The 14,259-nt window shown below is 36.7% G+C and overlaps 3 protein-coding genes across 3 annotated transcripts; all 3 read right to left on the reverse strand.

Moving 5' to 3' along the window:
- Window positions 1–350: 350 nt before the first annotated feature.
- Window positions 351–3,071, reverse strand: hspb15 (heat shock protein, alpha-crystallin-related, b15). The gene is made up of 3 exons (XM_084115581.1): window positions 2,607–3,071; window positions 797–860; window positions 351–561 (listed from the first exon to the last, which is right to left on the reverse strand). The coding sequence occupies exons 1-3, from the start codon at window positions 2,971–2,973 to the stop codon at window positions 405–407; spliced, it is 588 nt and encodes a 195-aa protein (XP_083971707.1). The 5' UTR covers window positions 2,974–3,071; the 3' UTR covers window positions 351–404.
- Window positions 3,072–3,563: 492 nt separating this feature from the next.
- On the reverse strand, window positions 3,564–13,980 carry LOC311083849 (disabled homolog 2-like). The gene is made up of 15 exons (XM_084115582.1): window positions 13,702–13,980; window positions 13,591–13,626; window positions 10,292–10,552; window positions 9,961–10,100; window positions 9,655–9,753; window positions 9,396–9,527; window positions 9,066–9,149; window positions 8,697–8,723; window positions 7,888–7,938; window positions 7,688–7,750; window positions 5,570–5,702; window positions 4,668–5,309; window positions 4,400–4,572; window positions 4,104–4,196; window positions 3,564–3,951 (listed from the first exon to the last, which is right to left on the reverse strand). Exons 3-14 carry the CDS (start codon window positions 10,422–10,424, stop codon window positions 4,122–4,124), a joined length of 1,752 nt encoding a protein of 583 aa, XP_083971708.1. The 5' UTR covers window positions 10,425–10,552; window positions 13,591–13,626; window positions 13,702–13,980; the 3' UTR covers window positions 3,564–3,951; window positions 4,104–4,121.
- LOC311083034 (uncharacterized protein) lies at window positions 6,246–7,153 on the reverse strand (the record flags this gene model as incomplete). Its single annotated transcript, XM_084114284.1, has 1 exon — window positions 6,246–7,153. A coding segment is annotated over one exon (774 nt), but the record flags the coding sequence as incomplete, so codon positions are not given.
- Window positions 13,981–14,259: the final 279 nt, after the last annotated feature.

The following is a 14,259-nucleotide window of genomic DNA, read 5'->3' on the forward strand; positions in this document are numbered from 1 at the left end:
GGCTTGCCTGCTCTTTTTTCACTCCTCCTCTCACTGCAGCCGCCTACTCTCGCATACATTTCAGGCGAATGTGTTGGCGAGGCAAGTCGCATCTCAAACAAGCCTAATTTTAGCAGCGTGACGCTTCAGACGCTTTCAGTTTACCAAAAAAAAAAAAACACGCCCCGCCCATCAACCACGCCCCCGTCCTGTTTTCTGAAAACTAAAATATGGTCACCATAATCTATTTAGCCAGTTACTGTCTGCACACACAGTAATGTTTTTCATTTGGTAATGGTTCAAAATATGATAAATATTATCTTGCAACACCAGTATTTACAAATGCTTGGTTAACCATCAAAAACAAAAGGTTAGGAAAACACATTCAATACTTTTATTGGGCATATGAACCAGTAACTAAGTTACTACTTTGCAGGCAACTGCTTGTCCATCATGTGAATAGGGATGACAATCTCTCCAGGAAGACTGGTGTTAGAGCCAGGTAATGGGACCTCAACTGAGAGAATACCATCTGAAGACAGCATGGACTTGATCAGTTTTAGGTCTAAGTCAGCTGGAAGCCTAATGAATTACACAAGGAAAATGAAACCAGCCATGAGTAATGATGGAGTAACACCCTACATTATGTAAAGCTGAATTATGTGATGCAAAAATACAGTATTAAAAACAGCATAATTTCCGGTTAGGTTCAGCTTGGAGAAATAATTGTTGTAATTCTTTTCATTTTAAAATACAGTATGAGTTAGCATGAGAACACAAATTAACAACAAAATAAATAAAACAAAAGCTCCCTTACTTGTATTTTCTTGTAAAGCTTCTTGAGATCAATCTGTGATTATCATGCCTTTCCTCGTGATTACCTATGAATGAAAATGAAAGATATTAAAAGAACATGCCTATGCCATCTGAATGAAATGTGATTTGCAGAATGTGGCTGTTGTATGTGCTATTTTTAGTACATGCTAAAAAATAATTCTGTGGCTTAGTAAATATTACAGTAATATTGACTTTATTAACCTAATAAAATCTCTGAATATCGTTTTCTTGATTGTTTGAGTTAAACATACCAAAATAATTGACTAAAAATTCAACAGTTAATTTTATCTAAAATTTACAGTTATATTTATGGGGGGTTTTTTTCACTAAAAGAATTTTGTATTTGACTAACCAATTATTTATTTATACTACATTTAATATATTTGTGAAATTTCTATCAAAATATTTGAGAGTGGAGAATTAAACTGATCTGTTTCAAGAAACAAAAATATTATAATATATTTAACACACTCTTAAGAAATTGAGTAAGTTTACTCAATTAAAACAATGCACTCCTCCCCCACCCTCTGACGTGATGAGAACTCAACGGTTGAATGAGCGCGGGCTGTTTGCCTAAGTCCCTCCCCTTCCGGTTGACCACCATGGGACTTTACTTCGGAAAAATTCAAAAAAAATATTGTATGGTAGCAGACATTCTCTGATGGTAGTCAATGGCGCGAGACAACAAATATTTTGATCTCGTTTGAATTGTGCCCTGAATTACACATATGATGTTTGTCAATTTAAAAGATACATTTTAAAGTCAAGAAAGTCGCAGTTTGATGTAAAACTGTTGAGGTATAAGACTGTGAAAATACGTAATTACAGAGACTACAAACCCAAAAGGCGCACGTGTGACGTCATACCCTTTCTCTCAATGAATGAAGCTAACGTCTGTCATTTTTTCTATAGTCTTTTCTCCAGTCCAGTTCTCTCTTCTCAGCGTCACAGAATTGGTGCATTTCCTCTGTGAAATTCAGGTTTGTGTATGTTTTATTATATCTATAAAATCATTACTGTGCTTTAAATCATTTTATTTAATGCAAAACAACATACAGAGGCGTAATGTGACACCTAAATGAGCCTGTCTTTTCACGTGATTGAAACTCCTTTGCATAAAGCACACGACTTTATTCCTAATGATAATGAATAATTCATTCGGATGATAAAATGTCCTCAGAACTGTGCACTGTTTGTTTATTGGCAGGTTATGGAGTCAGTCGCTCACGGTATCTTTCGGCTTTGAGTTAAACGCAGGACGGCAGTCTGAAGTTAGAAGTTCACCCGCAGAGCACGAGTCCGTCTCCGGCATGAGAACCAGGGCTGATCCGGTGGAAACTGGATAACAGACTGGTTGATTACACTTGAATTAGTCTACCTGAATGTTTAAATGTTTAATTTTTACTTCTAAAATGTTTGTTAAATTAGTTTAAATGTAGGCAATATTGTATACATGTCAAATAAAAAAAATGAACATTACTCATTAATAAAAACAGTTAATATTACTCATACATATTGTTTTTTAAATGTTTAAATGTTAAATTAGTTATACTCAATTTTATTTGTTACCAGTGTACCAGATGCAGTTACTCAGATTTACTTCTTTTTTTTTACTTACATTTACTCAATGCATTTCATTGATTTCACAGCTTTAAAATTTACTCAATTTTTTGAGTGTAAAAATGTTTAACCAAAAAAATTTAGTAAATCATAGTTCAACGTTTTAGCATGTAACAAATATGAAGTGCATTATAAATAGACCAAAGACAGACATATCAAGGTCATCATACCCATTATCTCCAAATATCCCTCCTTGGTTTTGATGCTTATCTCCTCTGGAGAAAATGGACTGACATCTAGACAGACTTTCCAGTTTTGCTGTCCTTTCATTTGTTCACACACAGATTTAGAATCCCGTCCTTCACGTCCAAGACATGATTTAGGAGGAATCTCCATGCACAAAGAGCTGAAGAGAGGTAAACGCATAGATCCTGGCCAGGTCGATGTCCCTAATCTTTTCCTGGCTGAATCTATCCAGCTAACCTCATCAGGCTCAAGGAAATAGGGGAGGTCGGTGTTTTGGTTGAAAAGGTTTTTTTGTGTTCCCTCCTGAAGAGGGTCCCAGCAACCATTACGGTGAAACAAAGGACGAGGCATCTTTAAACTTTTTGTTTTTGTTTTGGAGCTTTGAATATCTTATTCTGATATAGCAAAAGTAAATCTGATATGCAGACTTGCGAAAAGCTACAGAAAGTTGTCACACACTTCTTTTATACTGTTCTTGTCAATTAAACATTCATCCCAAATTATCCAGTTCCAAAAGTCAACAAAGAGGCTTGGCAAATCTTTCACCTCTGTAACAATCTGACATACACAGAATGATGCCATCCTGTCTGCATTAATAGAACTAAAGGGGTAATGGCAAATTCTTGGCACATGACAATGGGCACACTGGCAATAGTGTTGTTTCATTAATGGCCTCTGTAGTCTGGTCACATCTTAGTGCTTTTTCTTTTACCATGGTAACGAACACTGTTGTACAATAGTATGTACTTACAGTCTTTATCAAAGCTCTAGAGAATTCCTGTCAGTCCTGTAAACAACATTTAGAGCCAGATATACTATTATACATTAAATAACACTGATAATTGCTCAGATTCTCCTTCCTGATGCTAAATTAAGCAAGAAGCTAAACTATTACTTTAAGTGTTTTAACACAATGGAAAAACAAAACACAAAGCCAGATATTCATTCACTTTCTTTAATGAAAAATCATTAGGATTAAGCATATTTACTTCGTCATAAATGCTCAGGATAATTGCATAGAGAAATCATTTACACAAACATGATCATCTTTTATTCTCTCTCCTTCTCCATTACACTCTACAGAAGAACTCCACTGTGCATCTTATTTCATGAGTGACTTGAAATTGAAATGGGTTGAATGGTCTGATCTGTGTTCAGTTAGAAAGGCACAGAAAGTGAGGTTACATCAGATATACAGTGGGAATGCAAACAGAATACAAGAAAAAGGTTTTCATGAGCACATTTCTTTTCAATGTAGTAGAATGCTGATAGCAACTCTACAGTGCGTGTGTTTCTCTGGCTCAGCAGCACTGGATCAGTGGGAGTGTACTGAAATAAATATATGAACAGCGAATTATTTCAGTGCATTTATGTTAATAAAACAAAGCCTTGCAATGCATTGACATAACATGCCATTTGAAATCTCTAAGAAATGTGATTTATGTATAGCCAAACATTAAGAAATTTTTATAGTTGTGTACCAGCAGTGCTAAAGTTTCTCAGGCAAAAGGATTTCCCCCAAACGGGTCCCCAAAAGCATCTGCAAGGGCAGCAGTCTGAGTGGCTGGAGTGCTCTGTGGAAATTTTTTAAAAAAAAATAACAGACAACGAAACTCATACACAAAATAAATAAATTCAAAAAACAAACATATTTATTTATTTTTTAAATCAACAAATTTGCAATTCCAAAAACACAGTATAAACACATGGTCAGTGTGTCAGTGTTTAACATTATAAACTTAAAAAAAAAAAAAAAGGAAAGGAAACCTGCACATACTGTATTCATAGGTGGTGCTCCAAAAGGGTCAGTTCCAAAAGTGTCATCAAAAAGGTTTGAGCCTGCAGGGACTAGATTAGGAGTGAAGGCAGCATCCAAAAGCCCTGCGGCTGGAACCGGGGTCAGACCAGCAACAGTTGCAGGGGACTGCTGGGGAGAAAGTTTGGAAGTCCCTGGACACAAGATGGGGAACTAATGATCAAAACTATCAAAATCGCTATGCTGCATGTCTTAAATCACAAGTAGCATCTAATAATTAAATGTGTACCATTTGAGTTAACAGAGATTTGGTTTATGTCAAAGTCATCATGATCTGCCACCTCCTGAGCCAGGCCAACCTTACTGGAAAAGTACTGGTCAAATGAGCCATTGGTGTTTGGACCAGGTTCTTGTTCTGCTTTCTGGGGCTTAACCATCTGGAAATTTTTGAACATGTCTTTTCCAGTCTTCTTCTCTTTCTCCCCAAGGGGGTCCAAAGCTGTAAAGGCACTTTTGACCACTTGGGGTTCTTCTTTCACCGGAGGACGTGGTGGAGGGCGAGGAGGAACAACTACACCCTGCTGCATACCCATTATTGAATTAGGAGGCATCATGGGAGCAAATTGGTTTGCTTGGAAAGGACTGGCCGCAGGACCAGCGGTGGGCCAGGCCCCAACAGGTGCTGCGGTTGCCGGTTGACCCCAGGCTTGTGAGGCAGCTGATGGGCCAAAAGGCAAAGCTCCTTGCTGCCCCCATGCAGGTGCAGGCAGGCCTCCAAAAGCAGATGGTTGAGGAAAAGGATTTGGTTGCCCTGGGACCGTTACTTGAGGAAAACCACTCTGAGGAGGAAACATTGTGGGTGTCTGACCCCATGGAGATGGAGCTGTCCCAGGAATTTGAGTGACAGAAGTTGGGCCCAGAGACAATGAACCTACAGAGAAAAAAAAAAAAAAAAGAAAAAAAAAATTCAGCGTCAAAAAATTAAATCTCAATCATGCTCCTACTGTACATTCATTTACACTATAAATGCAGATTTAGTTTTAACAAAACCATTGCCTCCATAATATCACACTTGATAGTTTTCCCCTCACACAGTATAAATAGGTCTTCATACAGGAAAAAAAACAAAAAAAAACAAATGTAATTATGAGATCAGCCAATTCAGTTATACTAGTGAAGCATGCATTATACCAAGAGCATTGATGGTGGAGGAAGGTGTGGTGTTGAATAAGTCCGCTGGAATGGATGAATTCTGATTCGAGGACTGAGACTCCTGGGTTTGTGGAGCAAAGAGTTCAGCTCCAAACATGTCATTTCCAGGTGACTGTGGAGGAACAAATGTTGTTTAAAATCATTTTTAGTACTCTGCAATTAAGCAAAATTTCAGTGCAAATGACATGAAAAATTCAAAAAGAGATATGTGGAATAATGCTGCCACTGAGAAAGAGCCCAATTTTATCACCAAAGTTTTGTCATTGAAAAAAATGTGGGGGGGGGTAGATGTAGATGGTTTACTTGAACAAATTTATCCCCTGCACAATTAAACTAAGGTACGAAGCATGCAGTTAGTCATAGTATTGCTTTCAGGGATTCTCATGACATTGTTGTGTACATCCACAATTGAATTATGTTTGAAAAAACAACTTTAAAATGAACCATTTTGTATGGATGCATCTAGCTTCTACAGTTGAGTAGAGAAAAAGGACCAGTCTATTAGCATAAAACTTGGTAGCTTTCCTTATCAGCAAAAAGTATATAATCAATTTAAGACACACAGTACATGGACAATGCCATGTCCCTCAACACAAGTTAATAATGTGACAGTTTCAATCCAATTTTTCCAACGTGCCAAAAAAAAAACCTCCCCCTAAACCATAAATCCAACTATCGATGTGAGTGAGTTGTATGAGACAGACTACAAGGACTTTTTAAAATCAATCATTTAAACATCCATTCTTTCTCAAGCCTCAATGCATTTAGACAATGTGAACATCTTTACATTTAAGTACAAGATGCATACTTTAAAATATTGATTACATTTAAATGGCATTTATGCGATACAGCACAGTCCTTATAGTTTCTCTCATCAATGGTATGTGAAGTAATACAGACAGAGAGCTTTGTAGGGGGTTTCTCTTGCCACATGTTCACCTTCACTCTCCTCCGCATGCATCCAGACCTCAAACTTTGGGGTGGGGGGCAAAGGACCATCAAGCCTCCATTTTGAACAGAAGGTGGCGTGATGGTTTGAAACAATGGCACTGATTTACTTGATTCATTACACAAAAGAGGACCTGATTTGGATACCCCATTTAAAATAGATGGGTTGTTCATTGAGGTACTCAAAAAAGGATTCTGGCTCAAGAGGGAATTGCGGTCACTGTTCAGATCGCTTAAAGGAAGCTGCTTTAATTGTGCATTTTGACTTTCATGGGACAACTGGGCCCTGGACAGTCCATTAAACTGCTGACTGTGTGAAGAGGAGTCTTTACTCAGGCTTTGCTGCAAGTCTAGCCCATTTATGAGGAAACTAGAAAGATCTGACTTGTTATTGGAAGAAAACATGGAATCTGATTGTGTGAAATCATTCACGGGAGAAAAGGGATCATCACTGAAGGGATCAGAACTAGGAGTTGGGAAAAGATCTGATGTGAATGAAACCGGTTTGTCATCTGATTTATTGCAGAGAGGAGATGGGTAGCAGATGAAAGGATTTTCTTGATTGCCATCAATCACAACAGCAAAGTCAAGCAGCAGAACAGTCTCAGGCTGGTTTTAGAAGAAAAAAAAAAAAGAAAAGAAAAAAAAGTGATGATGAAAGGTAGAGGTAGACTATGAAACATACTGAAAGAAAATAGTAAGGTAGTTATAGCATCATATAACATGAAAATTTCCATAGGAAGCATCTTAAACACCAGTAATCGAAGTGCTCTTTTCCCATTTTATGGGTTTGGGTGCCATCTACTGGCCAATGGGACTTTCCCAAGAGCATTTTTAGCAGTGAAAAAGTATTTGGTCATGAAAAAGCAAATGCTTGAGACCCTTAAATGAGAAAAGAGGGCTGATGGATGACTTTGGTAGATGTTAACAGAAGATACTGGCAAAGACTTTAGTATGTTAAGAACTCAAAAGGACAGAAAATTATGTCTAGGGAAGAAATAAAAGACAAGAAATCTAGACACATGTATCGAGGCAAACTCTTTGCTCATTCTAAAGTCTGGGTATATTTCTAAAAGGAATTATTTAATAAACCACTTAAAACATGTCAACAGCAGATCCACTGCAAAATGTATACTGTAGGGTCATTACCGTAGGAGAGTGAATGTCAGGTGGAGTGGACATATTGCCAAACAGGTCCATCTGCTCTACGGTCTGAGAATAACACACAAAACATGGCACCTCTAGGTTATTTTCTGAGGATTCCAAGGTCCATTTGGAGTTGTTTTTTTGTTTTTTAATTAATTAATTTGTATGAAATTGCCATTTTGTATGAAGTTGCAAGCACTTACTTTTATAGCATTTTCTTGGCCATCCAGGGCGAGTAAAACATCACCACCATTCTGATAAGACATTAAAGGGTTAGTTTACCCAAAAATTTAAATTCTGTCATTAATTACTCACCCTCATGTCGTTCCAAACCCGCAAGACCTTCGTTCATCTTCAAGACACAAATTAAGATATTTGATGAAATCTGAGAGCTTTCTGTCCCTTCATTGACCGCAAAATCATTGCTACTTTCAAGGCCCAGAAAGGTCGTAAAAACATCGTTAAAATAGTCCATGTAACTACAGTGGTTCAACCTTAATATTATTAAGCGACGAAAATACTTTTTGTGCGCAAAACCCCCCCAAAATAACGACATTGTTGAATAATCTCATCCATGTAATTCTCCTACTCTGTTGACGTAGTGTAAACAGTGCAGCACTTCTGGGTTCTACGACAGAATGTAGGCTCACCATTGGCCGGCGCTGGCCACGTGTGATGCGTGTGATACTGACCAGCGTTGGCCAATAATGAGCCAACGATCTGACGAGAAGAGATGAGATTGTTGAATAATGTAGTTATGTTTTTACTACCTTTCTGGGCCTTGAAAGTTACTGTGACATTGCTGTCGATGGAGGGACAGAAAGCTCTTAGATTTCATCAAAAATATCTTCATTAAGTGTTTCAAAGATGAACGAAGGTCTTACGGGTTTGGAACGTCATGAGGGCGAGTAACTAATGACAGAATTATCATTTTTGGGTGAACTAACCCTTTAAGACATGAATGAAAGATTATATTAAAATAAAATATTGCCCAAAAATGGTTTACACCCACCTCAATTACAGTGCCATTTCCTTCACCCTGCAAAGTAGTAAAGGTTTCGGTCAATAAAAATCTAACAATAGGAAAACCGGTTAAAAATGTTTATGAAGACATGTTTTTTCAAAACCACAGTTTATGAAAATCTGCATATTCAATTTGAAAAGCAGTCAACTACTGAGAGCTGTTATTATGTTTTAAAAATAAAAAATGTCTTGAGTACTCAAAATAGCTTAGCTTACCAACATACACATCTCTAGACAAGCCTACAATCTTCCTGCATGAAATATGTACAATAATACCAAACTCGTTCCTCATTTTAAACTCTAAATAAAGTATTTTTACCTAATAAATTCCTTTTAAAGTAAATTATAGTCACATCACCTTCAGTGCAGCCTCCTGCTCTTTCTTCTTCATATTGAAGATTAGTTGAAACAGATCCTTCAAATCAATAACCAGAGACTCAGCCTGTAAGAGAGGAATCGACAACAGAAGAATACATGAGTGCTCTGCTTACATAAAAGAATGGCAAATTAATGACTCTTTACCCCAGGTTTAAATGTCGCCCACCATTGTTCAGACAAACTCACAACATACATTAATATTTTGTATTATATATATACACATATACATATACATATATAAATAAATAATTATACATTTATAATATATACATTTTATAATGAATTTTGTGTTTGAAGAACGAACACTGACCTGCTGAGATGTTTTAACAGCAAAAAACTGGTGCTGTCCCTCTGCCCCGCAAACATATCCAAAGGCCCGGTTATCAGTGACATCACGAGCAATGAAAGAGATCTTATTCACCACATGTTCATGCTCAATCACCTGAGTGAGAGAGAGTGAGAGAGTGAGAGAGATATGACAGAGCATGTTTTAAAGTCAAGATTTTTATGACAAGACAAGGCAGTAATTAATTTCACAAATCAACTTAAGTATCCACAAAACTACTCACCCCAGTTCTCTCATCAACAATTTTGATTCCTGTTAGAGAGATGTTCACCCATATTCTTTGCTTGTGCTTGCCTTGAGAACGAGCAGCTATTGCCATGCCCTGTACATAAAAGCCAAGTACAGTTCTTTCCAACAATAACTGCACCATTAACAGAATATAATAATATTCTGTCGTCACACTGTGCACACCCAACCCTGCTACTATTAAATATCATCAATTTAAAAGAAAGCCATTAAAAATACACTGTAAGATCTAAAGGACTTAATATCATACAACAACAGAAATAAAGCCATCTTGAATATGCACCTTTAGTTTCATCATGGAATCCTGACACATTTTATCCCCTCTTGCTTCTGGGACATCATCCACGCCAATAAGCTTGGCTTTATATCTCACTCCATCACCCTGAAACCTGGCGAGCAGGAACTCGTCTGTCTTCTCTGGGACTGTGGAGGAACAGGATAAGCACACATACACATACACATACACATACACATACACATACACATACACATACACATACACATACACATACACATACACATACACATACACATACACATACACATGTTGTAGGCAACATCAAACGCATTTAAACATTTGTTTGTTTTTTAAATAAGAGGCGGCAAGACTGTACTTTTTCTCCTTTCCCTCCAGAATGAAGTTCTGGTCACGGGTGCAGTGGGTGTTGTTGCAGATGTCGGCTCAGTGGTTGATGCTGGTTCTGCTGGTACCACAGTAATTGGCTCAGCATCAGGTGGTTGCGACATGATGGGTGCTTCGTTACAGAAGAATGGAAGCGAAAGATGGGACAAAACCAGGCCGAGAGACAAAAAAACAAAACAAGGGGACACCTGGAGGTAGGATATTCAGCAAGCACACATTCTCAGCACTGCGCCTGGACCCAAAAAAAAAAAAAAAAAAAAAAAAAAGATTAACAAATGAAATTGATCGTTGAGAACATTGAATATGATGTGGCCAGTATTTATTTTATTCATGATGCTTAGTCACAGGAACAGTTGTTGTTTTTTGCTAAGTTTTCATATTTAACAAGAACCATGTGTCTACATCTACAAGCAACTAAATCGTTTTAATTCAGAAGGCAACACATACGCATCAAGAAACTTAAAACGCTGCCAACTAATTTAACTTGGGCCATAGACTCTGTTAGTGACAAAGGCAGAGGAAGGAGAGGAAACGGCATAAGCAAAAAAAACACTTCCTGCTTCGTAGGCAAAAAAAAAAAAAAAAAAAAAAAAAACCCAAATCAGTTTTCCATTCCTGAAATACAGGATTTATACAGGAAAACAAATTCACAAAGTAATCCCTCACTTCATTTCTATGCCTAATCTACACATTTTAACAAATTCCCTGATTTAAACATGGGACCAATAAAGTAGCCTACTTTCAAATCAACAAACCAAAATACATCACCTTTAGAAACAAAATGGATAATGAAGTAAACATCATGAACTAATTTTAGAGACTAAATGAAAGACTGCTCATCTCAACCATAAGATACAGAGTCACACCACTCATACAAGATCCCCCAACAGATGGATAAACATCTCCACAGATATCAATCAGTTAAACTGAAACAGTGTCTCATTCAACGAAGGAAGATAAAATGGTCTGAAAGACATACCTTATGAGCAGCCAATAATGTTTAGCTGCATATTTTTCAGCAGAAAGAGGAAAAAGAAAGCAAGAGAGCAAAGGTGGGCAGACCAAAGGTTGAGCAATTAAATCCTGTTAATCCTTTTCCAGCAGCTCATCAGCCCTAAAAACATGTCTCCAATCCCATGATTCTCAGTATTACCCAAATGTTCTCATTCCAGCACTGGTTTCGGGGCAGAATTATTTTTCCCGGTTTACATTTGAGAAGAAAATCTGTCTGATGCACTCAGATTATCTGTTCCTTATCTTACATGAATTTGTCATGACCAATATTTAGCGCAAGCTTATGAGTTTACATAATCAATGCAGCAGAAGCCCAAAGCAGTGACAAGATGACAAAATAGAGCAGAAAATATATCAGGGTCCATTCCAATTATGTCCACACAGATGAAAGAAAATTGCCATCATGAAAGCATTAAGGTTTTATAACTAACCCAAAGTGTTATTAGGTCATATGACCATGAGCATCTTTTTAACCTTTAACAGCAGCAAAAAAATAAAATAATAATAATAATAACCACTATCATGCCTTAGGGATGAAATACACATTTATGTACACACTATAAATGAGAATGCAGAAAAGTTAAATTTGAAATGTACTTGATTTGCCAGAGTAATATGACAAAACTCTTAACTGGTAGAGGAGTAATGTTTTATGACACTAAACAGCTGACAGAGGCAGAGATATGAACAGTTTATCAGCTGAGTTTTGATTATCAGGAGCGGAAAACAGTGGCAGAATGGCTGTAAGATAATTCTCATTACTGCTTATCCAGGGTCATACAGTGCAAAATAGCCTGTAATACAGCAACCATAAAAGAGTGGTAAACGAAATGAAGATTATTGTGCAAGATGACACACAATCATGAGTGTTTTCTGCTTTACAAGCACCCAAGCAGGTAATCTGCATGCCGTCTCACACAAGCACATAATAAAATGGTGATAAAAAGTTCACACTTTTTTTTTTTGCTGTGAAAGTGCAGGTATAAAAGTTACTTTTAAACATGGGTTATGAAGGGCAACAGAATTCCGCCAGAATAAACAGAACTTTCTTCTGCCAGCCAATTCGTAGATTTTGTTTAGTTTCCCAATTAAAGTCATAAATGTCATTGAGAAGTCAAGAGAATTTGGACACATTTTTCCATCTGAATGCCCAGATGCTTCAGAAATTCTGTGATAGCCTGAATAACTGAGAATATTCAGAGACACAATCTTGTGACCACCTACACATTAACCCAGATGAGCCAGATAAGACACAAGATGGAGGACCACACAAGCTCAGAAAATGAGGTCTCTGAATTCTAACTTTTTTTTTTCCTTCTTTTTTTTTTAATTTAGAACTTCCTCCTGACTGTTATGAGAACTTGTGAGGTCCATATTTCTGAGACTGTGATATTCTTCTGTTTAAACCAGAACACATTTAAATTCCTATAATTTCTTGTTTATACTCAAATGAGGACTGGTCTCATGTCCCTGGCTGTTCAGTAACTTAAATGAACCCAAAAGTCACAATAGTTAAGTTTAATTAAAACAGAGGATTCAGCAACAGTTGAGGGTGTTCATAAACAGAGGCAAAATTCCACCTCAGCAGTATCAAGCATGCAAGTTACCCATTAGCCAATGCACAACATATCCAATACATTAATAGCCTAATAGCTGATTAGCACGTAATGGAAAAAGAAAAAGAAAAAGAAAAAAAAAAAAAAAGCATAAGCAAATGACACCTATGAACTTGGGAAGGCAATTTATAATATGATTGTAATTTTTCCTGGTTGTGACATTCTGTAATCAAAGCACATATTTTTCAATACCTGAGAAAATGTATGTTAGGCTTACTAGGCTACACTATGTACATACACATATGTATTATAATAATAATTATATATATATATATATATATATATATATATATATATATATATATATATATATATATATATATATATATATATATATTTTTTTTTTTTTTTTTTTTATTATTTTTTTTTATAAATTTCATATGATTTTCCTTTTTAAAGAATTCACTTGTTAAAAATATAAAAAGTTGACGCTCTTAAATGACATGTGGTCAAATTCAAAAATGACCTGTAATCAGGTCAAGTCATTTCATTTAAAAAAAAAAAATAAAAAAAAATCCTCATTGAAACGTTTCCTTTATAATGCCATCAAGCAAAATACCAACACATTCTGAAATGACAGTCAACTATCAAAACGCCACAGGTAACACAAGAGAATGCCGCGAGAGCCTTTGTAACTTACCGCAATGATGCATTCTTGAACTCCACACCTGAAAAACTGATAACAAACTCAAATTAATGCTGATGAGCGCCGTGGACAGTTTGAATGAGTGTAAAACCAAACCACTCTTACTCTTCCAGACAGGCGGTCCTCCTCCTCCTCAAACTGCTCGCTCGCTACCGTGTGCCACACTGGCGGAGACTTGAGCGCCTCCCACAGGTACCGCGCACCTTGTCTTGACCTTTATAATAATGCTAATACCACTGATTGATTAACCTTGAATTGAACACTCTTTTTAAATTAATAAGGTAATCTCTCCTGAAAGATTTATTAAAATGACAGTTTACATAGGCCTGCATTTAGCCTTCATAGAAATGTGCAGATTCCCTTTGCATTGAACCATGGAACATTATGAAAGCCAGTAAAAAAATGAAGCTCTCTGTTCGTTCATCCTTCCTTCCTCACTACCCTTCCTCTACGGACACTGCTGACATACAGTATAAGAGCTTGCCAAACGGAGAAAGGGTTTAAAAGAGATGAGAAAACTAACAAAGGTCAATGCAGTGTCTTTTTTCTCTTTTTTTAAGGAATTGTGTACAAAACTACACAAATGAAACGGCTATCAGTTATCTCAGGGCAACACTGATGATGGACTTGATGGACAATTGATGGACTTTCAGCTCAATGTGC

The sequence above is a fragment of the Abramis brama genome, assembly GCF_963993115.1.
Source record: "Abramis brama genome assembly, chromosome: 5".
Classification (NCBI taxonomy): Eukaryota; Metazoa; Chordata; class Actinopteri; order Cypriniformes; family Leuciscidae; genus Abramis; species Abramis brama.

Coding starts and splice junctions, on each gene's coding strand:
- hspb15 (XM_084115581.1), bottom strand. CDS start 2,973: ATGCCTCGTCCTTTGTTTCACCGTAATGGTTGCTGGGACCCTCTTCAG. Junction 861..2,606: donor GGGATATTTGGAGATAATGG/GTATGATGACCT, acceptor TTTCATTCATAG/GTAATCACGAGGAAAGGCAT. Junction 562..796: donor AGCTTTACAAGAAAATACAA/GTAAGGGAGCTT, acceptor GTAATTCATTAG/GCTTCCAGCTGACTTAGACC.
- LOC311083849 (XM_084115582.1), bottom strand. CDS start 10,424: ATGTCGCAACCACCTGATGCTGAGCCAATTACTGTGGTACCAGCAGAA. Junction 9,150..9,395: donor CTGTTAAAACATCTCAGCAG/GTCAGTGTTCGT, acceptor CCTCTCTTACAG/GCTGAGTCTCTGGTTATTGA. Junction 7,751..7,887: donor GCCAAGAAAATGCTATAAAA/GTAAGTGCTTGC, acceptor TGTTATTCTCAG/ACCGTAGAGCAGATGGACCT.